The 25,975-nt window shown below is 32.3% G+C and overlaps 2 protein-coding genes and 1 pseudogene across 7 annotated transcripts; 1 reads left to right on the forward strand and 2 right to left on the reverse strand.

The window, feature by feature from the left end:
- Positions 1–9,413: 9,413 nt before the first annotated feature.
- LOC112755655 (uncharacterized) lies at positions 9,414–13,359 on the reverse strand. The gene is made up of 2 exons (XM_025803886.2): positions 11,690–13,359; positions 9,414–11,342 (listed from the first exon to the last, which is right to left on the reverse strand). The coding sequence occupies exons 1-2, from the start codon at positions 11,763–11,765 to the stop codon at positions 10,855–10,857; spliced, it is 564 nt and encodes a 187-aa protein (XP_025659671.1). The 5' UTR covers positions 11,766–13,359; the 3' UTR covers positions 9,414–10,854.
- On the forward strand, positions 13,359–14,510 carry LOC112757781 (pentatricopeptide repeat-containing protein At1g31790-like; annotated as a pseudogene).
- Positions 14,511–19,122: 4,612 nt separating this feature from the next.
- LOC112755656 (sulfite oxidase) lies at positions 19,123–25,689 on the reverse strand. Of its 6 annotated transcripts, none has more exons than XM_072197629.1 (13): positions 25,550–25,689; positions 23,841–24,114; positions 23,621–23,736; positions 23,456–23,518; positions 23,347–23,383; positions 23,149–23,230; positions 22,230–22,343; positions 22,020–22,115; positions 21,100–21,210; positions 20,915–21,016; positions 20,711–20,758; positions 20,382–20,597; positions 19,123–19,494 (listed from the first exon to the last, which is right to left on the reverse strand). In XM_072197629.1, exons 7-13 carry the CDS (start codon positions 22,254–22,256, stop codon positions 19,378–19,380), a joined length of 717 nt encoding a protein of 238 aa, XP_072053730.1. In that variant the 5' UTR covers positions 22,257–22,343; positions 23,149–23,230; positions 23,347–23,383; positions 23,456–23,518; positions 23,621–23,736; positions 23,841–24,114; positions 25,550–25,689; the 3' UTR covers positions 19,123–19,377. The 6 variants fall into 6 exon arrangements, with proteins under 6 accessions (XP_072053730.1, XP_025659673.1, XP_072053729.1 ...); XM_025803888.3 differs by having other exon boundaries at positions 22,225–22,343; positions 25,550–25,688; XM_072197628.1 differs by having other exon boundaries at positions 23,841–24,172; positions 25,550–25,687.
- Positions 25,690–25,975: the final 286 nt, after the last annotated feature.

Below are 25,975 nucleotides of genomic sequence, written 5' to 3' on the forward strand. Positions count from 1 at the left end.
CCCTCTTAGTCTTTATCTTTCAGTCTCTATCTCTCTACCAAACACTACTTTAATATAATATAATAATACTAAGAATCATTAAAATTTAGATTTAATTATTTTATTAATTTTTATAATTTTATTAAAATTTTAATTAAATTTTTAAATATTTTTTAATTGAGTATTTATACTATATATATATTTAATTGAATCCGTACCATAAAAAAATTTAGAATAACAGAATATTCTGTTAAAAAAAAATATTCTAAATCTAATAGTACAAAATCTAATTAAAAATATCTCAATATTTCTTAAATTTTAAAAACATCCTTGTCATTTTTCCAAACTCAAACTCCAAATCTTTGGATTTCCTTTACTAAATGATTGAGCTAAGAGGGGAGCAAGTACCGAGTCCAATGCTATCGCTACCATCCCTAACCTATCAATTTCCTGTTCCCTACCACCATTATTCACATGACTGTTCTTTCCGAGCTGCTGTAACACCCTTACTATTAGAATGTCACGCTTCTGGTTGCGCTACTCTGATAGAAAGAAGTATTACGACGATTTCATATACTTAATAATAAAATAGAAGCCTTTGACTCGAAATAGTATCACTGTTCTTTTTATAAACCGGAGAAAGAATACTTTTTAAATAAAACAAAACAAGCATATACATGTACAAAACTTCTTACTCAAGTAACTTATACATATTATATACATACAAATCATACAACTCAATATCCCTCTTACATAATATAATATTGATGCCGAGGGGTAAATAAATAAAGACTAAATAGCATTATCGACTAAGCGAAACGCAATACAACCCTTTGTGAGCTTTTTCATCCGTCTCCTGAAAAGATAAAGCTGTCCGGAGTGAGAACCTAACCACATGGTCTCATCACAGAGTTTCAGAGTTGTCATAATAAGATATTTAAGGAGAAATCTATTTTTAAGCTCAGTGATTATTGTTCGTCCTTTGAATCTTTTAAAAACCAACAACTAGTTATCCAAAAATCCTTTTCGAAAATCAATACTTAAATATCCAGAAATCCAAACCTTTCTTTTCTTATAAGAAAATCTTATTCAGAAACCAACCACGCAAATCAAATGCGTATGATGCATGCCTGTCCTATGGCTAATGAACTCATCTGTCGGTTATACAACCAACCCGAAAGTGGTGGCAAGCCACTGCGTCTACCCAGGAAAATTCGTGTCTCAGATAATTTCAAATTCATAAGCCATATGAATAATTCATTCAACATTCATCAATATCTAAGTCATTCTCAATATCATCATCATTCGTCAATCCATATCTCATTTCCAAATTCATTCAAAAATCATATTTCAAAGTCAATCCTCATCGTCTTTCTTCCCATTCCGTTCATCAACAATCCCAATCCAAAACATAATTCTTTCTTTTCTAAATAAATCAATCTTAAAACATATAATGTTTAAAACCAAATCTTTTTAAATAATTACTTCAAATGAAACTTTCAATTTTATAAAATTTCGACGACATCTCCTCTAAAACTCGGACTCTACCACCCTTTTCAGGTCCAATCCAAACATTCCTCAAACCCTTTCTCAACCATTTCCAAATTCCAATCATTTTTAAAATTCAACCAGTTCTAATATTAAATTATTTTCAAATCCAACCATTTCCAACAATAAATCTTTTACAAAATTAAACCAGCTTGAACATTAAATCATTTATGAAATCAAACTAATTCAAAATTAAACCGCTTCCAAAATTAATTCATTTTCATATCTCAAATCATTTCCAAAGCAGATTTATTTACATTATCAAATTAACTTCAAAACCAAGAAAAATCACTTTTCATAATAATCAACTAAATAACTTTTCAAACTAATTTCTTTTTAACAATCACGCACCACTCAAGTAATCAAGTAATCAGTCATTCAGTCTAGCAAACAACCACAATCATAAGACAATCATAATCACAGACATATGTTTCTCACATTAATATCTATTTATAACAACTCTATAAGATAAAATAAATTTTAAAAAAAACCCCTACCTCAATTATTCGCAATCCGCATAATTAAACGCATTGAATCCCTTTTTTCCCTCAGCTCTTCACAGCGGCAGCCACAACCGCAGTTCCAAACCACTTTTGCAGTAACCATAGCTACTCTAGTTGCAACAAGAAATAACCAAAACTCAATCAAATAGCAAATATAATCGCAAAACTTCAGCTACATAACAGAACAGCGACTAAAAGAGTTTTGAAGCATGGATGACTTACTGAAGCCGAAGGTGTTGGTTTGTTTGTGGGGAAAAGGGTATGGCGGCTAGGATTAGGGAAATTAAGGTTAGGATTGTGTTTTGGAGATTTAGGATTTTGATTTGGGAATTAGGATTTTGTGATAAAATTGGGGATTTTGGGTTAATTTGAAATCTAATTAAATCTCTAAAATTATTCTAAAATATTATTTATTGTATCAAAATACTAATTGATTTGAAATCAAATACTCTAATTGAAAGTATAAGGCAATATAATTAATTTTTTTATTTATAAAAATATTAGTATTAAATTTCAAAATCTCAATTACTTAAACCAAGTCATATAAAATTCTTATTATTTTATATTTATTAAACTTTATTATTTAAATATAAAAAATAATTCGATAATTATAAAATCAGATAAAACCTTAAATTACTTTAAACTCAATTAATCAAAATTTATTTTAATTTATTTTTAATAAAATAATTTCTGAAGTTAAATTACTTAATGAATAAATAAATCAAAATTAGCTCTTAGTAAGATTTTCTGAAATTTTTGGATCTTACAGCTGCTGATCGCTACGAGTCGTCGGGGGCTCTGCCACCATCGTCCAGGTCGGCAACGTCCTTGACCGTGGCGACAACGAGATCAAGATCCTCTACTTCCTCGAGAAGGTGAAACTCAAAGTTCATGATGGCTGATATTAATGGTGCCTACAAGAACAGATCTATTCATATTGATGTGGGCATGTCGAGGGGTGTGATGGTGGTTTGCTTGAAGAGATAAGTATGTATTCTGGGTTGCAAATATTTACTTCAAATACGTTGTACTAGAATATGTGTAATGATACTGGATTAAATGTGGGTCAGGAAGAATTGTTGATTCATGCACATGGTAGACTTAGGAAGGTAGAAGTTATTAATGCATGAAGTTAAGGAGGTTTAGATTCTAGTGTTATTGGTTAAACTTTTGTAAGTTATTGTTGGTTTTTGTTTCAAGTGGCAAACAATGAATTGGAGGATGGTACAGTGTGAGGTCACTACAAAAAAAATGCTGAGTACCCATCCGATTTATTGTTGTCCTAGAGTTGACGGTATAAACGGTGCCAGAAACTGTTTAGCGGTGAATTATTTTCGTCAAACATTAATTACCGATGGATTTTTTGTAGGTATTTTCAATAGATTTGTCGAGACTGAGTTGATGATTACCGTTAGATTTATCCGCTAGTAAATTCTACAGTAGTTTTTTATTTTATTTTATTTTTTGGCACAGTTAAGCCACAATTAGTAGTCAAATTAAAACTCTTTTTAACAAAATTGTTAGTAGAAATCTGAAATTACCAGAAACTAATAAACTATTCTATTAAAAATAAATGGTTAGAATATAATAAATATCACAGAAGTAGAATATAAAGAAGTAGAAAAAAATGAATCCCTAAACCCTATAGATCCCAGTAATCGTCGTCATCGTCGTTGGGGTCCCCTTGATGAGGCGGTGGAGTAGGTGCTGATGTTGATACCCTACCAACAGTGTTACAACTGGAACTAGCAGCATCGCTGGAATGCGCATCTGCTAGTTGTACACATCTATCTGCTCTCGCAAACGATCTAGCTGCTCCAGCTGCTCCATCAGGTCCGAGCTGATGGCAACAACAAAGGTTGTTGTACCTGTACTCAGACTGCTCCGCTTGCTGGTGAAACTCCTGTGTTAGCTTCTGCATTTCCTCCCTCAAGTTGACAACTTTCTGGGGATCAGCAGGGCTAGTGGCAGAGGTAGAGACAGAGAAAGCCACCAACATGGAAGATCAGAGGCCACTGACAAAGAACGACTCCAACCCAAAACAGTGATTCTTGTAGGATTCAGAGGCGGTCTTGTGCCAAACCTATCAAGATCTACCATTGAGGTCTCGGAGCCGGCTTCGTCATTCCCACTAAGCGGCTGAGATTGCTATGTTGCAGCCTCCAACCTTTGCATGTAGTCTTCCTGTGTCACACTTGTTGTGATTAGAATAACAGTTAATTGACTTTAAACCAAATAAATTTGAAACTTAGAATTAATTTAAACTCACGTAATGGGCCGCAGATCATTTGTCAGCAAATCTCTTCTTGTTGGCCTTCAATATATGGATATAATTGTAGGTCTCCACCAGTGTCGCCTTGCGATCCAACGACTTAGACTACAAATTATATCAACCAATAAAATAAATAAACAAATTAAACAACTAATTCAAGTAACTACTAAAAAATTAAACATTACCAAACTACTTACCAGTCTACTCTTCGTCTTCATGAAGGTCGCTGACCCACCTGTATACTTCCTGTTAGCAACATTTGTCAAATGGCGATGCTTGAACCCCTCGTCATTTTTAAAATGGGCCTCCGATTCCTTCTTGATGGAGGGACGGATCCAAGTCGTTAGGTGGTCGCGCCCCTAACGAACATCGCTCATTATCTGCTGAAGTCATTTAGCTGCCCGGTGGTCGTATATCTTCTTGATCATAAGATTATGTTTTGCATTCTATATGAATTTTAACTGCTCAAAGTGATTCAATAACATTAGTTAGTTGGAATAAAATACACTTTAAATACAGTTAATTAATTCAACATTATTGGGTTCTTACCTATCACTTCTAAAACCACTGCTCTCTGGTCTTAGCAGAGATCTTCGTGTAGCTCGGCCATAGGTGGTCGTACATTGACTTAATGACCTCGAATATCTCCTATGTGCAAACATTGTTGTTTGGTGCAAACCTATTAGAGAAAAAACATAACATTAACAAATATATAGAAACAAATGAACTTATGATTAACAAACTTAAGATTAAAAAATTGTATGTACTCACGCTTGCATGCCATCGGTTCAAATCCTCAGCTATATGATAGACAGTAGTAGAGGGGCATTCTACTAGGGTGCATTGGAATTACCCACCGCTGTATCTGTCGCTCAATTTTCAGGCGACATAGCAGAGGGAGGCACATAGTTTGGATTTGGGACCATGATGAACTGCTGGTCCGCTGGACCCGTCTGTGACGTCATGGGGGGTCGACAAGGTAGTCGGGGTAGAGGGCGATGACTGAATAGTTCCCGAAGATTTTATGGAAGCACTCAATCTACCATGACCAAGAGACCCACTCGATCTACCTCTGCTACCTGTCGTCATCTCTGCAAAGAGAATATATTATTAACATAAATCAGCATAAATACTATTAACATTAATCAAGATATATACTACACAAATCATTCAACAAAACTTCCTAAAAAATTATACATAACCTCCCCTAAAATTAGACATATATCCACCTTTACAATTTCAACAAATCCAACCAATCTCAATCTACAACATCAGTCACACTTAATTGATTTCATAAGAATTAAACTCAACTAAACAAGGAGCATTCATGATCAAATCCAAAGCAATAAGATGTGACATGCATAAATCCAATGCAAAAGTAATATATGCAAAACTTTTAATTTATTGATATTCGTCTGATGACAAACATCTTTATTCACATCATACTAAAGTGAAATCGTCACCTTATTAGAGTATCATATAAAAATTTTACATGAGAAATGTTATACATATATATGCCAAGTATTGAGTATAGACAACAAAAGTACCATAGAAACTCAATGTTAATATTGTATAAAATCTATGTTCTTCGTAAATTGTATATCTATCAGTAAGTATCTATATATCACAACACAAAAAAAGAAACTCAAGAAATTGTTGATTATCTTTCAATAAGGTGCACCTAATGTTAGGAGTGCAAGTAGTGGGGAAACACTAGGTGGGGGAAGGACAACAAATTATTTAGTAATTGGAGCACTAAGATTGATGGAGTGAGAAACAAAAATCAATAATGTTAAGGAGACCAAAAATAAAATATGTTAATCGTTTAGAATTATACATTATTAATTATTTTTATCATCTTAATTATGTAAATTTTTTTTACTAAATAATTTAATTTAATGTAAATAGTAATAATAATATTAAAGATTAGTTTATTGTAGTAATTATTATTAAGTGGATTACAATGTAGGTTTATATTAATATTTATATAGTTATTAATTGTTAGAAGAGAACCATAGAATAAAATAAATTCTGAAGACTTTGAATAATAATTAAATTAATTGGAATTATAAATATGTTATTTAAATATTTAATTATTAACTAGTGTATCTTGTTAGTTAAAATGTTAAAGTTGTTTAAGTATAATTAGTGAAGTAAGTAAGTAATTGATTAATTGACTTAGGTATATTATTATTATTATTATTATTATTATTATTATTATTATTATTATTATTATTATTATTATTATTGTGACAGTTAGTTTAGTTAGTTAATTTAGCCTAGTGTTTAGGTAGTTAATTATGTTAGTAACATTAAATTATAAAAATAAAGTTAATTATTAAATTATGTATGATTATTAAAAAAAAAATTGCAGTATAGTACAGTATATATATATATATATATATATATATATATATATATATATATATATATATATATATATATATATATATATATATATATATATAACAAAAATGAGGAGTTTAATGTTATATAGTCTAGTTATATAAATATAAAATAATCATTAATAATTATTATTATAAACTAAATAGGATATATATTTTTAATGGATGTAATAATAATAATTAGATTTATATTTTAGATTTATTTAAGTTTAACATTCTAGTTATATGTAAATATAACTAAACGAATAGTAATTAATATTAAGAAATAAATAGGGTTTAGCTATTAGAAAATATAGTTTTAATGGATGTAATGATAATAATTAGATTTATTTTTTAGATTTATTTAAGTTTTATTAATTATGTTATATTTCTTATATGATAATGAGAATGGAAAAATGTTAAATGTTATATGTTAATTAACTATGATTATATTTGATTAATGTGATATATGCCTACATTTTGTAGGGTTTACGGATGTTAATATGTGATCATTATTTGCCACGGGATCCGTACAATTCAATTGTGGAGGGACATTTGCGGGAGACTGGTTTTTATCACGTTTCTCAGGTTGAAGTTTTCCAATGTCAGTCGGCATTGGTTAATGCTCTGATCGAGAGATGGCGGCCTGAGACTCATACGTTCCATTTTCCAATTGGTGAGTGTGCCGTGACATTGGAGGATGTGGCGATAATTCTTGGCCTTCCGACAAATGGTCTTTCAGTTACAGGACCGACTCTGAGTAGTTATGAGGCTTTAGAGGTCAAATGCTTGCATCATTTTGGTGTTGCACCTAGGAGGACAGATTGTAGAGGAAGTTTCATAAAGTTGACCTGGTTTCGGAGACTGAAGGATCATTTAGTCTTAGGTAATGATATTCGGATTCACAGGTACGTAAAGTGTCACATAATGTTATTATTTGGGACCATTCTATTTGGGGACAAGTCTGGGGCATCAGTACACTGAAAATTTCTGCCGTTGCTCCGTAACTTCGGCGGGATCATACAACTTAGTTGGGGTTCGACATGTATGGCACACTTGTATAGAGCATTGTGTAGGGCCACTCGTGTCGACTACAAGGAGATTGATGGTCCACGGACCCTTTTGCTTACCTGAGCTTGGATCCGTTTACCATTTCTTTCGCTAATTCCCGATAATCCTCGAGTCTTTTCGATTGCAAACATGTAAAGTTAATCATCATCTGCTTTGAATAAGTGTAGTGATGATTGGATTTTTGACGGTTTAGAATTTTTCAAATGAAATCTCGTCGAAGTATAGTCTCTAAACCAACAATAATCCTTTCATACAAAAATTTGTTTGTCACAAGTACAAACCCCCTAAAATCTATAAACCGAAGTATTTAAACCTCGGGTCGTCTCTCAAAGGACTTGCAGGGTAGTGTTCTTGTTATTGGTTATGGATTTACTTATTTTGCGGTTTTAGATGAGAAAAATGAATAGCAAATGGTAATGAAATTGTATTAACAAAATGGTCTTGGCAAGGTTTGGTTGTCAAGGGTCTTCATCATTATCACTAGCCACAAGCATGGTAGTTGCAAGGATTAATCTCACTAAGTCATCCTTTAATCAAGTAGCAAAGGAAAGTCAAGTGAGTAATATCAATCCTAGTCCATAAATCCTAGCTTTCCACTAATTGGATTAATGAAGGCTAGAGTTAATGGCTATCAACTATCAATCAATTGGACACTAGTGACTCAAGAAATCCTAGGTCACCTTCTCAAGCCAAGAACATAGAATTCTACTCTAACATCCTCTCAAGCATTTCATCAAACACTTGGAGGGTAATGAAAGAAAGCATTTTTATTTGTAAGAATAAAAGGAATCAACAACTAACAATTACAAAGAATTAACAAAACAACAATCAACAACATCACAATCATATGAATTATCTCAAATTGCATTATTAAAAGAAAACAAAAGAACAAAAATATCTCAATTACAAAACCTAGAAACAAAATAAGAGAAATTACAACAAGAGGATAGGGATAGAAAGAAGAACCAAAGTGTAGCAATCATCAATTGAAGGTAGAAGTAGAAGGAGACTTGAATTAAACCTAGAACTATGAGATCCTAATCTAACCATAATTCCTAATCCTAATTCTAGAGAGAAGAGAGAGCTTCTCTCTCTAACTCTAACTACTTCTAACTACTAAACTATGACTAATAATCAAAAGTATGTAAAGTATGAAAAGTGTCCCCATTCCCCCTTCAATCCTTGGCTTAAATAGCATCAGAAAATGAGTTGGATTGGGCCCACAAGGCTTTTAAAATCGCTGGCCACGTGTTGCATTAAGTGGGTAATGTGCCACCATCGGCGCGTCAGCATACTGTGCGCGTGCGCGCCCCTATGTGCGATGCAACTATGGCAAATCTTATATCGTTTCGAAGCCCCGAATGTTAGCTTTCCAACCCAACTGGAACCGCATCATTTGGACCTCTGTAGCTCAAGTTATGATCGTTTAAGTGCGAAGAGGTCGGATTGAAAGCTTTTGCATTTCCTTTATTTCTCCATGAGTTCTCCATTTCTACATGCTTTTCCTTCATTCCCTTGATCCAATCTTTGCCTCCTAAACCTTAAATCACTTATCAAACATATCAAGGCATCTAATGGAATCAAGGAGAATTAGATTTAGCTATTTTAAGACCTAAAAAGCATGTTTTCACTCTTAAGCACAATTAAAGGAGAATATACAAAACCATGCTAATTCATTGGGTAAATGTGAGAAAAGGTCTACAAAATACTCTAAATTCAATACAAGATAAACCGTCAAATTGAGGTTTATCATGTAGCACATTTTAGTTGAGATTTTTATGATAATAATTTATATAACGGATTGTTTGATGTGAGCTGGCGTAATTAGGAGCGTGATTATTAGCCTTACAGATATCATTCTCTTGCTCACTTTAGGAGGTTATTGGACGATCTGCAAGAAGGACAAGTATGTTATATTCCATTATTTTATATTTTTGTTTATCCGTATTATTATCTAGTGTGTAATCTTCTATTAATTTCAATGTGTTCAGTTTGTTTGGGAGGCTTATACAGTTGATCGCATTGAGGCAGGCGTGATTCCGGTTGACATCCGCCACCACTCGATTATTTGGAGTGCAACGGTGCCGTTGATATCTTTTGAATGCATTGAGTGGCATGCGTCTGATAGGTTGAGGAGAAAGTTTGGATTGAGTCAGGGCGTCCCTCATCAAGAGTGGGACCTAGGTGTAGCACACGGCGAGGTACTGACTGGACCTAAGAATCAAGATTGGTCCGATGTGCACTCATTCTGGGTGATGCAATGGACAAATCGATATAGTCACATTCTTGCTGATCCACTGGTGCCTTTACATTATCCTTTGGATATTTACATGCATTGGTATTGAGGTACATATGGTTTCCACTTGCAATTGACTGATCTCGCATTTCAAGAGAATCAGGAGGACAATCCAGTGAATGATCAGGAGAACCAACAGCAGCAACCACAGCCGCCTCCATCACCGCCCCCATTGCCACCCCCAGTTTCTCAGCCAGAAACACAACAAGAGCCTCAGTCATATATTCCTCAGACTCAGCCCGCGAATTATTTTACACCATCAATTCCATTACATCAACAGTATTCAAATTTATATATGTTGACGATAAGCTTCTGTAAGTACGGAGCCTTGAACTTTCTCAGGAAGTTCGACTCTTTATGCTTGATACAAAACATGTAGAAAGCTCTAGGAGGAGACCAGACTCCGTTACTCCAAGCAATAGCTGAGTTGATGGACTCATGTCGATCGGAGATAAGGTCCACACAGTCACGTGTCACCACATGTTGTCACAAGTTACTGAGAAAAAAGTGCCACGCCTTAGATGTCTCTCCCTCCACTATCGCAAATGCAATAGGCACGATATTGTTGTTGCCATCCTGAGAAACTGCAACCAACAAACAACCCTTATATTTAACATACAAATGAGTTCCGTCTACCTGCACTATTGGCTTGCAATGTCTGAATGCTCTAATACAAGGGTAATAACTCCAGAAGACTCGATGTAAAACACGAATATCAGGAACCAAGTTATCGCCCTGGTACGCCGGCATTGTTTCAAAGTGAACGACCGTTGATGGCTCTTTATGACACATGGCCTCAAATTATATGGGCAAAGCTTCATACGAAACTTCACAACGGCCAAAAATTGACTCTACTGCCTTCTGCTTTGCTAACCATGATTTGCGATAACTTACGGTGTAGTTAAACTTCGACTGTACTTCCGTAATGACTGATTTCACCTTTATAAATGGGTCAACTTCTACCAAGGGCTTAATTGCTTCTGCAATTGTGTTGGAACCCAATTTCGAATGATCATGAGAAATGGTTGCTCTAGTACACGTGTGATTACCATTGTACCTCCTTATCTCCCAACAGTACTTTTTGCACATTTTACTAACCCTGATCAGCCAGTCATAACCAGCGCTGTATTGTGTACATTTAGCATAGAATGTTGTTGGTTCTGACTCGTACACCTGATAATCTACGCCTCGACGGATTATATAATCTTTCATCGCCTTAATCATTGCCTCCCTAGAACTGAATTCCATTCCCATGATAAATTCATCATCCGCTACAACAGGAAGCTCTCCTACATTCACACCACAAAATATGTATTTTGATTAACAGTTATAAATTACACATATAAATATAAATAAGTAATAAAATAAATATAAATATAAATAACTAATAATATAAATATAAAATCTATCAACATTTGTCGTTTTCCAAAATATAAATATAAATAAGTAATAATAAATTATTAACCACAATATATAATAAATTATAAAATATACATAAATAATTAATCAATCAAATGCTACTTACTAAATAAAAAACCTTACATGATCAATTGATATTCTACAGATCACATGTTGGTCATACTACCTAATTAATCTGCAATATCTATCTATCATACATTGTATGAAAACTACATACCTGCATTCATATACTGAGAAAATTTCGGTGCATGCATGGCCTCCAAATCCAGCAAGCGCATGAAAGTAGGCTCCATAAATGAATGCTAGTTTACTAGTGCATTTGTCACCTCCGCCACATTTGTCTGCATAGTGCCGTCAACTTGATCTTCGTCTCCACTCGGATCACCGACCTCATAGTTACTTTCGAACTCCGCCTCGCTATCACTATTATAATCTTCCAACTCAATATTTCGGTCTGCTTTAGATTGTTCGAACTCAATATACAGCTCGATGAACGATATCTGTGAGCGAGTTTCCATGTACACTGAAAACATATCTTGCATGCTCACTTCATTGGTTACATATTTGGTTTGAAACTGAATGAACTCACCAAATACAGATATAGTATACCTGTACAAAATGCACGACACTCTCCTAGATATTTAAGAATCTATTTTCTCACAAATTACACCTTTTAATTCTTCAAATGACAATGTGAATGGAATAACGATATCTAACGGATTTGCACACACAAATATCACTCCTTCAGTTGTTTGTAACAAAATCTAACTATGATAATAAACTTTTAACATCACTATATCATCCATTATGATATATTCACATTACGCTCTCAATCTTAGTAAAGTTGTTGTTGAAATAATGAAGAAGAAGTTGTTGTTGAAACAATGAAGAAGAAGAAAGAACCAAAGGGATTTCAGAAGAGAGAATTGAGAGACGAAGAAGAAATGGAGACTTCAGCTAATGTTAGGTATATATAAAACCAGAAATCGGACGGTCCGACCACATTTCAACCGGGTTAAATTTTATAAAGAACAAAAATCGAACTGTCCGATTTTTGTCATATACGAATTTAAAATTATAGCATGCATAAAATCAAACCGTCTGATTTTAGTAACATACGAATTAAAAATTTTAGGATGCATGAAATCAGACCGTCCGATTATCATATTCAAAAATTTTTTCACACACAAATCGGACTGTTTAATTTTTATTCTCCTTTCTGTCGTAAAGAAATCGGACGGTCTGATTTTTTCTTCCTAACTTTGAAATTCTAATGTCATCAACCCCTCAAACCTCTATAACTCAACAATACACACATTTCATTGTCATATTAAAATTAAGAGTAAAAGATAAATAGATCCTGACATTTTTAATCGTAGATATTTAAGTCTCTCATAATTAAAAAATATATTTAAATTCCTTACCTTTCAGAACGTGTGACAATTATGTCTCTCAGTAGAGTTGAAGTTAAAAAACGTAACGGATATCCATTTCGGTGATGATGTGGATGATTGGTAAAAAATTATCAAACAAAAATAGGCCCCCGACGTGAAACACTGCCGTTTTGACGGTGAACCCTATCTCTTCCAAATGTATTGAAGCCATGGTCATTGTTGATGCTCCTGCAACTTGTTGAGGCTAACATTTGGTAAGTACTCATAAACCAAAAGTAACTTATTCCCCTCACAGCACCATTCCTTAAGCTGAACTAAAGTGTTGTGCCTCAAGTAACTCACCTGGTGGCGAACTCGATGACGAAAGGATTGAGCAAACAATCCAAACCATCAACATTGGCAAACCTCTTCACTGCAACATCTCCACCACATTGAAGTGACCTTTTGTAAACCGTTTCTAAAACACCTTTTTCAACAAGCCTATAACGATTAAACTCCATTGTAGCATATTTAATCTCAGAAAGTGACCATTATCTCTCCACAAACCACTACTACTTCAGCGACAGCATTAAGAGGAGAAAGAAGAAGAAGAAGAAAAATGGGTCTTCAACCTTGGATGTATTGTGCTTAATGGAAGCTCTCTACAATCCCATACCCATTAACATCAACACCTCTCTTGTTAAAGAGTGCAGTGTTTTTGGGGACCCACATACTGCTATTCACTTGAACAATCACATAACCCACAGTGGGATTAAGGCTCCGTTTCCCTTCATCAATCGGATTCTCATCATGCTCGTGTCATGTGGCTTGTTGGACAATGCACACTATGTATTTGATTTAATGTCTGTTAGGGACTTCAACACTTAGGCAACCTTGTTTGTTGCTTATTATGATAATGTTGATTATGCGGAGGTAGCTAGAGTTTTTGTCAACATGGTTGAAGATTTGGGTATGGAAGATTTGGAATTCCTTGCGTGGATGTGAGGTTGCCTTCTCAAGTCATGTGCCTGCAGTGCGAACTTCCATCTCGGTATGCAAGCTCATGGATGGTTGTTGAAGTTAGGAGCTTGTACTGACGTGGTTCTAAGTAGTTCTTTGATAAGTTTCTATGGGAAATTCAAGCGTCTGGAAGATGCGAATGCTGTATTCAACCACGCTTCGCGACACAACAACATGATTTGGTCCGCTAAGATTGTAGGTGGATGCAGAGAAAAGCAATTCTTTGAGGTTCTTTGCGACTTCAAGGAGATGGGAAGACAAGGGGTGAAGAAGGATAGCTTCACATTTTCCAATGTTCTCAAGGCATGTGGGAAGATGCTGAATCGCGAACAATGTGGCGAACAGGTCTCCATGCTAATGCCATCAAATTTGGGATGGTCTCAGATAAATATGTTAAGTGTGGTTTGATAGCTGTGTATGGAAAAAATGTGGGACCGTCAAAACGGCGGTTTTACGTGGGAGACTTATTTGTCTGATTATTTTTTGAGCAATGCTAGGACCAGTCATTTTTGTGATTGTTAGCCATCAACTAACCATCAATGATAATTTGATGGTGTGAGATTTCATCCAATGGTTCACATTTCTCTGCTGATTACATGCTGGGCAAAATTCAATAAAACTGCTGGTCCCTAGAATTTTTCCTTATTTTTTACTAACCATTCACATCATTATTATAACGGACATATCATTAATTTCCCTTATATTTTTTAACTTCAACTCTACGGAAGAATATAATTATCATGCATTTTAAAAAGTAAAAAATTTAAATGTATTTTTTAATCTTAAAAAACTTAAATATTTATGATTAAAAATTCAAAAATTTATTTGTTTTTTACTCTAAAAATAATGAGCCGCTAAAGTTATAGACAAGTGGAAAGGTCTACGTTGTCAATAATTCTCATTCCTCAATAATGCATTCGTGAGTCGTGACACACATGACTTGATATCTTATGTAGACCTAAATCGTTGAATAATAAAATTTAAAAAAACAAGGTCAATCATTGTAAGATTGTTGATGATTGCTTGGTAAAGGAATCCAACATTTCTAGATTGTTGACCCAACTAAGCAATTAAGTAACACTTGTATTTATCTTCTACGTGCAACGGTGAGTAGGGAGTAGGGACCAATCTATTTCTATTAATATATAATAGGATAAAATATTTTTTTAATTTATTAAAAATTTTAAAAATATTTATAAATTTTATTTTATTTAATTTTTATTTTTAAAATTTTTTATTTATATCAAATATATTTTTTATAGTTAAATTTTTAAAAAATTTAAAACTAATCAAACAATAATATATAACACTTATATCTAATTTATTTGTGATAAAAATTATTTTTATGAAATTATTACTACATTCATTTTAAATATTTTGAAATATTGACTGTCAATATATATTTAATATAAATTAAAATTTTTTTAAATAAAATTAAAACAAAATAAAATTTAGTACTATTTTTAAAATTTTTAACAAATTAAAAAAAATATTTTATCGTATATATATAATATAAAAATAATAAAAATGTAGTAAATAATTCTTTGCTTAACAAATAGAACTCTATTTGCTCGAAAAGTGCATACTCCCATTGCATGCCACGTGAATCCACAAAAATAATACAGCAAATGAGATTAAAATATTGTTAAATCTACGTAGCAAAACATTTATCCCTAACCTTTAAATTTCAAAATGTCCTATATATTGATATGTAAATTACTTCTAGTCTTTATGTGATGTCTTTAGCTGTTTAAGAATGTTACCTCTTAAAAAATAGTCTGTTTTTACTTTTTAATTACATACATACATAAAAATGGCAGAATATTATGAGGACGTTTTTATCGTAAAAAAATATTTTAAAATTTTTAAAGGATCAGAATAGGTTAAAAATATATATGAAAAACATAAAAATTATTTTAAAATATGGCAATATATATATATACACACATATCGACAACACTAATAAAAAAAACACTACAAATTTAAATCACTCATTTTTAAAAACAGTTTAATTAAAAAATCTAAAATATTTTCGTTAAAAATTTGTTAGTCATAAAAAAACAACGACGACAATAATAATAATAATAATAATAATAATAATAATAATAATAATAATAATGCACTAATGGTGTAACCGTGTGACAATAACGACGACTATAAAAATTAAAAATAACCACAACCATCTCTATTAATTATTGAATTAATATTTTAACATTGTACAACTTCAAATTCATAAGAAAACTCTTTTTTTTTGGGTCCATTCTTTATGACGGGCTGGCTCTTTTGGGGTGCCATGAGCTTAGCACTGCATGGGCCTTACCGATTCTATACATGTCCAACGCTAATCCAGTCTGTTATTCCTTGCCCACACAATACCACTCTTTTAAACAGCCGCCACATCATCATTTATTTCCTTAATCACATGGGGCACCTAACGTATTATCAAAAGTTTTGGGGTAAACATTTTATATAGCACTTTCATGTACGAACGATAACCACAATTTTAGCATATTCCAAACAGGTATTCTAAGAATCAGCCTTTACGAGTAATAGTCAAAATCGTTTTTAAAAGATACTCCAATTTTTATTTTAGTTTTTAAAAGATAAAATTAATCAAAATCGTCCTAAAAAAATACACGATTTGATCACGTTAGTCCTTCCGTCAGTTAGATAATGATGTGGTGGGTTAATGCTACGTATCACAAGATGATTAGTTGACGTGTCAAATCAATGACACGTGGCACTTGACATGTAAAAAAGTTATTTATAATCAAAATAGTTCTTGAAAGTTCAGACGTAAGTCATTTTTATCCCTAAAATTTTAAAAATTAATCAAATTAGTCCTTATATAATTTTTTATATTTTTTTTGATAATATTAAATTTAAAATATTTGTTGATACTACTAATTTTAACAGAAATGTAATTGACAAACAAAAAATTAGTAATTGTATTTTTTCTTCTTAAAAACTTTTTCAATAAAATTATCTCTCTCTTTTAATTCTTCTCAAAATCTCTCTTATTCTTTTCTAATTTAAAACATTTTTCTTACATTATTATATTTTCCTGGAATATATATATATATATATATATATATATATATATATATATATATATATATATATATATATATATATATATATTCAAAATTGAAATGTATGTATTTGTTAACCTAAACAAAGTTATATCAATATTTTTTTACTACATCTTTTTTTTTTCATTACGGTATTACTTACATATAGGATGTAATGGTAATGATATTAAAAGAAAATTTATATAATCTATCTCAAATATATGAAACACACAAAAAAGTTATGATCTTTACATGTAGTATGCTTAAAAAGTAATTCCTTTAGCATATATAATAATAATAATAATAATAATAATAATAATAATAATAATAATAATAATAATAATAATAATAACTAAACAACAAATTTTTAATATTTTGTAAAGTTTGAAATTGAAGCAAAATTTGTGAATCTTCTTAAATTTTGACTTTTAATATCACTACCATTACATCCTATATGTAAGTAATACCGTAATGAAAAAAAAAGATGTAATAGAAGAAAAATAGTGGTATAATTTTGTTTAGGTTAACATACATAAATTTTGATTTTGAGCATATAACTTTGTTATTTAACAAATACATACATTTCAATTTTAAGTATATATATATATATATATATATATATATATATATATATATATATATATATATATATATATATATATATATATATATTCCAGCAAAATATAATAATGTAAGAAAAAGGTTTTAGAATAGAAAAGAATAAGAGAGATTTTGAGAAGAATTAAAGGAGAGAGATAATTTTATTGAAAAAATTTTAAAAAGAAAAGATACAATTACTAATTTTTTGTTTGTCAATTGCATTTCTATTAAAATTAGTAGTATCAAAAAATATTTTAAATTTAATATTATCAAGAAAAAATAAAAAATATATATAAAGACTAATTTGATTAATTTTTAAAATTTTAGGGATGAAAACGACTTACGTATGAACTTTCAAGGACTATTTTGATTATAAATAACTTTTTTACATGTCAAGTGACACGTGGCGTGTCACGTGGCTTTAACCCACCACGTCATCATACCACGTGTCACGTTACGGAAGGACTAACGTGATCAAGTCGTATATCTTTCAGGGACGATTTCGATTAATTTTGTCTTTCGAGAACTAAAATAAAAATTGAAGTATCTTTCAGGAACGATTTTAACTATTAACCCCAATATCTACCTTTCCCACAATAGACAACTCCATGTTATGATATGTTAAAGAATGTTAATCCAAAAAAACTTGCATGGACATTCAAGGTTTATGTTATGCATTTATACAAAGTTCTAAACAATTTTAACGAAAAGGACATCAATGGCATAGAGTTAGTTCTTCAAGATATCAAAACAAGTTTGTACGGATTTTATTTGTTCATTTATTAAGATAAATACACTCATGTAATAATAGTGTAAATTGTAAAAACATAAATACACCCAGTAATATGCATACTGATAAATAAAATATTTACTTTATTTATAAATAAAAAAATCCATTATAAAAGGAAAAAGAAATTAAGATCTCATGTTCAAATGGTCATATTCACATCTATACGACTATACCATTGACGTAATTTATTCTAGACAAACAAAAATAATTATCGATGGTAAAAATCTCAAAATACAAACTTCGTAAAGTCATTCAATTTGATCGTGAGAATATTCTTATCCAAAATCTTCAATAACATAAAAACTAAAATATGTAAACTTTCCTAATTTTTTCATATATTACAATTGTTCCATTTAAGTAAAATCTCATACTAAAGTTTTTTTTTTTGGGGGGGGGGGGTTTAGATGTAAAAATATTTCTAATGATATGGAACAAAACTTTACTATAAAAACAAAAACACATTGCTTTTAGCTAGAATTATTTTCAAAGCCCAAACTCACCTTTGAAAACGAACAGTGTGAAAAACCAAACAAGTATCAATTTCTGACCAATCAAAAAATATCAAATTTGAGATATCCTCAACATGCAGAAGCCTGCTCGTCTAGTTGCAGAGCAGAAATCACGAAGGAGAAAGAGGCAAGGGTGGGTTTCAGTTAGGTATTAGGGGTCGGGTCAGAGAGTTAACGGGTCGGTTTGGGTAGGGCATGGATCTCTGTAATGGATCCGGGCTGGTCTGTTGGCCTGGGTCCCGTCCAAAAAAAAAAAAAAAAAAAAAGTAGAACCAAACACAGTATAATTAGACAAAAAAAAAAACACAGTATAATTACTCAAAGAAACCAAGATTTTGACAATCCTAGAGAAATGTAAGCATTTAGTTATTACTCGTTCTCCTTAGACACAAGGACCTTTATCAAATCATGACTAAAATGTGTTCAGTTTTGGCTGTGAAGTAAGAAGCTTCAAGCATTATTGTAGTTGGGAGAGAAGGAAGGCCAAAAGAAAAAAAACAAGGCTGCATAGTGACAAGATTTTTTTTTTTTTTTTTTTTACTTTATAAGTTTGAGTGACTGGCTTGAACTTTCACCCTATGCCATGAAGTGTTTAATATTCCTCTCAAGTTCCAAATGTCTTCAACCTTTTCAGGTTGGATATTTGCAGCTGAATCTATCTGCAAAATCAGCCAGCAGTATTAGGAACATATATAGAAATTTAAGCCATGTAGCATCAATCTATGAGGCTATACATCCTTTTTTATTAATAATAAGAGTTTTTTTTTTTGTTTTTAGGGGTAAAAATGGGTGCAGAATTTCATGTAAGATTATATGTGAAACTCATGAAAAATTTCGAACCTAATTTTAACCGCCGAAACAGAGAGATTCTAAGAAGAAAAAGAATAAGGCCATGGTCATTTCTACAAATAGTCTGATAAAATTGATACGCAATACTGACAATAGCTAGAAAGGGGTATATATATAATATCAGAAAACCCTAGAAAATCAAATAACTAAAAAAAACACATATTTAACTAATTGACATTGGAAGTCAGTGAAGAAAGTCCTAGTGCACATTTGATGAAGTCAGAACAACTATCATCTTAGCCATGAAAGTTGTTGTTGGCTCCTCCAACATTCATCAATTATCTATTAGTATAATTTATCCATCATCATATAATGAATATCATTTACATCATTCCACTCATTCATACAACTTCATTCATCAAATTAATCTAATTACTTTATAAAACAAACTTACTCACATGAACTGGTACATAAAACACAATAAAGTTAAAAGTATTATTTGAACTCATGGAGGACTTTAGACTGACACTCAACAACTTGTGAGTAGATGTTAGTGTTTGTAAAACTGGATTGGTGCAAATAATCTGGAAATTGGAATAGACAACAGTTTCAACAATGTCACATTTTGTATGAACCATATCCAGTTATTATCTCTTCGATGTATACATCAATAGATGACAGGTATTTAGGATATCTTGCTAGTTCCATAAGACAAGTAACTAGAATCATGAGAATGAGCAGAAGATGTATTACATACCGCTTTTGCAACAATCTCGGTGCTCTGACGAATATCAGCTGTGACCTCAAATAGCACCCATGCCCATTTGTCACTGTTGAAGCCATCTGCTATGTATTGGACACCACTTTTCTGACATCTTGAGGCTTCAATCCAGGTTTTGCCTCCATCAACAGAAACATCGACTCTCTCAATGCCTCTGCCACCACCTGATGCTGCATACCCACTAATTTTTACCTAAATGTAATATCCGAGTATTAAACCCAAACATTCAAGCAATGTAAAACAAGATCAAGAAAAGAACCATGTTTATGCATGAGTAGCCCATGTACACGATCACATAAACTAACCTTCCCAGGCTTTATTGTGCTCACATCTTCTAGAGAACATATAGCACACTGCCAAAATGAAATCATTACTTATTAGTACCAAAGTATTCCTTGGAAAATGCATAAATTTATTCTGTATGATGGATTAGGGCGTGGATTTGAAAATATCTTTCTCTGTAACCCAAACTAAGTTATGTACAGCAGGAAGTACAATAATCAGTGTACCTGAACAGGGAAATCCATTTGGGGCCTCCTGGTTGACCAATTAATATTATCCCAATCCACTGATGGTGGAAACATTTTGTAGTCTTTCTGCATGAAGAAGCCCTGAAATTTGATAATGTTAAGTTCTAGAACATTCTGAAAAGAAAGTTTTGATATTTTAAGTTATTATACATCACGTATCAGACCTGGCATTCTTCTTCAATAATATTGATATCTTCCAGCCATTTAACAGATCGAGCTCCGATGACGCCAGGCACAACCACACGTAATGGATACCCATGGTCCCTGTTAAGAGTCTAAAGAAAGGCAACTAAACATTAAGCTACCCTGATCGTTGTACACACAAAAAAGAGAAAAGGAAACAAAAACCTGAATTGTAAACTAAGACTAGAGTATTATGCAGAGATTTTTCAGAAATGACAGAACAGGTTAAAAGGGTTAGTGTTTGAAATGGATGAGAACTGAGAAAAACTACTAATACTAATCATGCACGTCAAAATAAGTTCATCTCTCAGCTGTACCCTTCTCTCTAATGCTTACCTCCATCCTTGAACATGCTACTTGTTTTCAATTTTGATAGGTGGGACTAACTTACAGGTAGTTAATTCACCTAAATGTTAAATTTGAGCTGATGTACTCATGAGAATTTTCCCCCCTCTATAACTGTAACCATACTATGTCCTCTTGATGAATTCATCAAAAAATACATTATTTTTAGAGAAGCTAGTGTAACAGAATATGCCTTCACATGTTTGAAATGTAATAATGGTTGTAGTGGGAACCAATTTTCTGATAGAACATTTTACGGTGAATCACATGAGGATTGAGGACACACTAAGAAGAATTATTAGGTTCAAAGAAAGTGGAAATTCCTAAGTATCAAAAACTAAAATAACAGTGACGATAATACACACACACACGGGAACCATTTGTCTTGCATATTTGTGCCAAATTAAGAAAATATATTTGCACTGAGACAATAACCGTAGTAGAATAATTTCACTGTTGGCTTCTTTTAGTTGGTAACTAAAGCAAGTTAGAAGAACCTTTAAATTGTTTGGTGCAGTAAGAAAATAGCAAAAATATAAAGGTCAAATTTACATACTTCTCCATTCATTTCATAAGCAAGTAGAACATCTGCTTCAGGATTTGTTGCCTGACTGAGAGGAATTGATGCCTTGTAAGGACCTCCTTTCTCCTCCTATAGTTTTTTGGAGATTAAAAGAAATCAACAGAATTGTATCAATCAATAAAACTAAAATCAAGAAGTAATCCATGATGTGTAATTTAAATACACGTCATAGTGGTACCTTACACTTATCAACACTAACAAACTCAACATGTTTTCCACCAAATTGAGTATTACTGGTCAACTTTGGTATTCCAACTAGTTCAAGAACATCAGACAACTTGGCACCTCCCCAAACAGCTGAGACAAAAAGTTTAATTAAAAAGTAATCAGAATTCAGGATCTATTCTGTTAAATATCTCAACTGATAAGCTAACTACGCAAGGAACACAAACAATAAGAGCCTCAGGTTAAGTAGCACCCATGTAACTTGATCCTGAGACCCAATTCTAGCCATGTCAATTTGCTTGCACTTTTGGATGAAACATAGCGATAAAGAACAAAAATCATCAAAAGTCATTAATAATGTCACATCATTCTAGACATTTAAGTTCTAGCACAGGATTCTAGTTCATATCAAATGAGAGAGCTGTTCTGATGTAAGAGGTGAAATAATAAAAGTTTTAGCCATTACATCTTATAAAGCAATTACACTGACTTTCCCTGAACTTTGGTTAAATTCAGCATGAATGGTTTCAGTGAAATTGACCTTCCTAGGCAAAATTATGTTTACAATTGTGTTTATTGTTATATTTTACAAAATACAATGATATCGAGCTCAGGAGAGATCCATGTTAGATGGGTGTCAGGTTGAAGTCCACCAAACTACAAGAGTAACCTCATATGAAGAGTCAATAATCAAAGTTAACAAAAGATCATATGATCGTTTAAAATGGTCACATGACTTATCTTTTGCTCTTGATCATTTATGTGAAAAGGACATATGCTAACCAAATGTCCAATATTATACACACGTGTACACACACAAAGACTAACACACATAGATACGGGTATGTATGCCTATCTTGCACATATATATAGCTCCTTCAATCCTTGAGCAATTTTAACTTTCATATCAGTCACTCAGAAAAGGACATATGCTAACCATTTCCAATGGCAGAAACATCCCAGCCAACCCCTTTGACAGTTCTGGTCTTGCTCATGGCAGTCCTCCTATTTCCCGCACACTTAGGAACCCAAAAAGTGAAAATCAAATTCATTTGCAGTATGTATACCAAAAACAAAAACACCTTCGAAAAGAAAAAAGGAAATAAATTATGTTTGTTATTAATTTGAAACCAACCTGTAATGTGGCAGTGACATTATACTTGGGCAGCATCCTGCCACCAAAACAACCAGGTCAATAACCAATTCCTATTTGACAAATCCATAGAATCAATCAGCGCACTAACCTGATATCTTTCATGAAAAGCTGTTTGGGCTTTTCCACCAAACCTGATACCATTACGGAGTATCTGCTCCTCAGCCAAGTAGGTCATAGACAAAGTTAATTTTATTTTCCATTAATAGTTAGGCTGAAAAGAAGGTCATAAAACAGAAGGAGAAAAAAAAGGAACCTTTCAATATCTTCAACTATGGGAATTGGGCCATGGTTTCTCTTGTAAAAGAAATCTGAAGGAGTGACATATGAGCATGTCAGTGCAGAACGTGGTGGCTCCGCATTGAAAGGTTCCTGTCAAATAAGAAAATGAAAGCATGATAATCTACAAAACTTAAATGAAATATTTATGAAACCACGTGATACCTGGGAATAATTAGGATAACTAAAAGGCTTGCCTTGGAGTTAATTTTTAGACAAGGGTGACGAGGAGGCTCTTTAGAATAATCTGAAGGTGCGGTGAGTCCAGGCATTTCTGCTCTCTGTCTTTTTAAATGAGGATAAGGGGTCAGTTTGAGATTGTCTAAAGGAGGAATTAGAAAGGATTGGATGAAGGAAAGGGGAAAGAGAAGAAAGGAGTGGAACTGGAGTGAGGCTTTGAGAGATTTTCTAGTCTTAGGCCATATGGAGGTGATGAGAGACTCGCCCAGCGTACTGTCTCTTTCTGTCACACTGCAGTTTGTGTTGTTTGAGCGCTCGAGGATAAAATCCAAATGCTAGAGTATAAATGCTAATAAAACATCCAAATCCATATGACAGGACACAATAATTAGGAAGAGCTATAAATATTTAAAAAGGAGTCACAGTGGTCTATGGTCTATAATAAGTGAAATCATATCATGTTAAATATTTGGGTGTTCATGAGAAAATGGAAACAATCAGTCCCCGGATACCTAAAATAACCATTCTAAAATAAATAAACTTAAAATCAGCATCATCTCACAGTTGAAACTTAAACTCCATATAAGAGTTCACAAGAGAAGATATTCCAAAAATATTGCTTTTAACAACAGCTAAAGCATATATGATCAAGTTAAAATTCCTAGTCAACAGATTTCCCAATGAAACAATACAAATCAAAGAGTTTTACACATGTTCAAAGTATCCGTAGCTCAAATTTATAGAAACTTAACAGTAATTTTAAGTGCAACAATTACAATATGAAGCAGCACAAACAATATTAGATGGAATCGTGAGAAAGGGAACCAACATGACAACCTCAGGTTCTGCACAGGCTAGATATCTTCATTTGACTAATAAAGAAAGTTAGCTGGATTATGAAAGATGTATATAGGATGCGTTTGTTTTAGCCTTTTCTGACAAAACTTCAGTAATATATACACACTGGAAAAATCATTTTTGACATAATTGTATAGATTAAAGAAAAAATCAATTAACCTTTTCCAGAAAACTAAATAGAGTAGCTTCTAATTAAAATTGTTTCCAGTTTCTGAAATCAGAGTTGTCAAAGCAATTTTTTGAGAATCAGCAACAAATGCACCCATAACTTTCCTTTTCCACAACTAAGTAATGCAGCAAAGTCTGTGAAAATGTAATATTCGATCTTAATATATCACCTAACTACTTCTACAACTTCCAAATCACAGAAGAGAGAATAATACTGCAATAAATAATCCTAATACTATAGTTTCTGCATAGATAAACTTATCTGCTGCAATAAGTGATTAAGAGAAGCCATAATCTAGAAGTTCAATTCCATCTATATCTACAAGGGTTCAACGAATTCCACTGAATTGCTAGAACACTGATTAATTAAGAATGTGCAATTCTAGGGTTCCAGAAACAATTAACCAAACAGAATAAACAAACATGCATACAATATGAGAGGAAATAGATTAAACCAGCGTTACAATGGTGAAACTGAAAAAGTTTCAGTAGCCTCTTCAAGCTATATATAGATAAAATTGAAATCCAAGTGTTTCGCACATTGTATAAGAAAGAAAAATAATAAGATGAATGATTGAATTTCAACAACAGAGGACTTTCATGCAACACAATTTTCAATTTGGTGACAGGGACGAAGAAACTTCAGAAAACATAAAAAAATCTCCACAGAAAAGTGTTTGATAATTATAAGATGGCGTACCTGCAGAGTAATAATGCGAATAAGAATTGAAGCTTCTGAATGAAAAGCTCAGTGTTTTGATCGATACTTGATAAGTTGATAGCATCGAAGAGTATGATGTATGATAAATACGCTTCTGCCTCTTTTGTTACATCCCATTTTAATAAGGATTTAATTTGAGGCAGTAAATGATTTTTATTCTTTTATAATTATTTAAAAGAATATAATTAAATTATTGTAAAACAAAAATATATATATAAAAAATAAAGTGTATAGTATTAATTTTGTGGTTAAAAATTATTATAATGTATAAAATTTGTCTTCCATAAAAAATGATAAAACTTCTCCTAATTTGATTGAGTTTTATTTTTTTAAATTGGAAATGTGTCTTGTTTACTTTAATCTTTAATATTTTTAATACGATGTTAGCATAAATTTAATTAAATA

Source organism: Arachis hypogaea, chromosome 6 (assembly GCF_003086295.3).
Source record: "Arachis hypogaea cultivar Tifrunner chromosome 6, arahy.Tifrunner.gnm2.J5K5, whole genome shotgun sequence".
Taxonomy (NCBI): domain Eukaryota; kingdom Viridiplantae; phylum Streptophyta; class Magnoliopsida; order Fabales; family Fabaceae; genus Arachis; species Arachis hypogaea.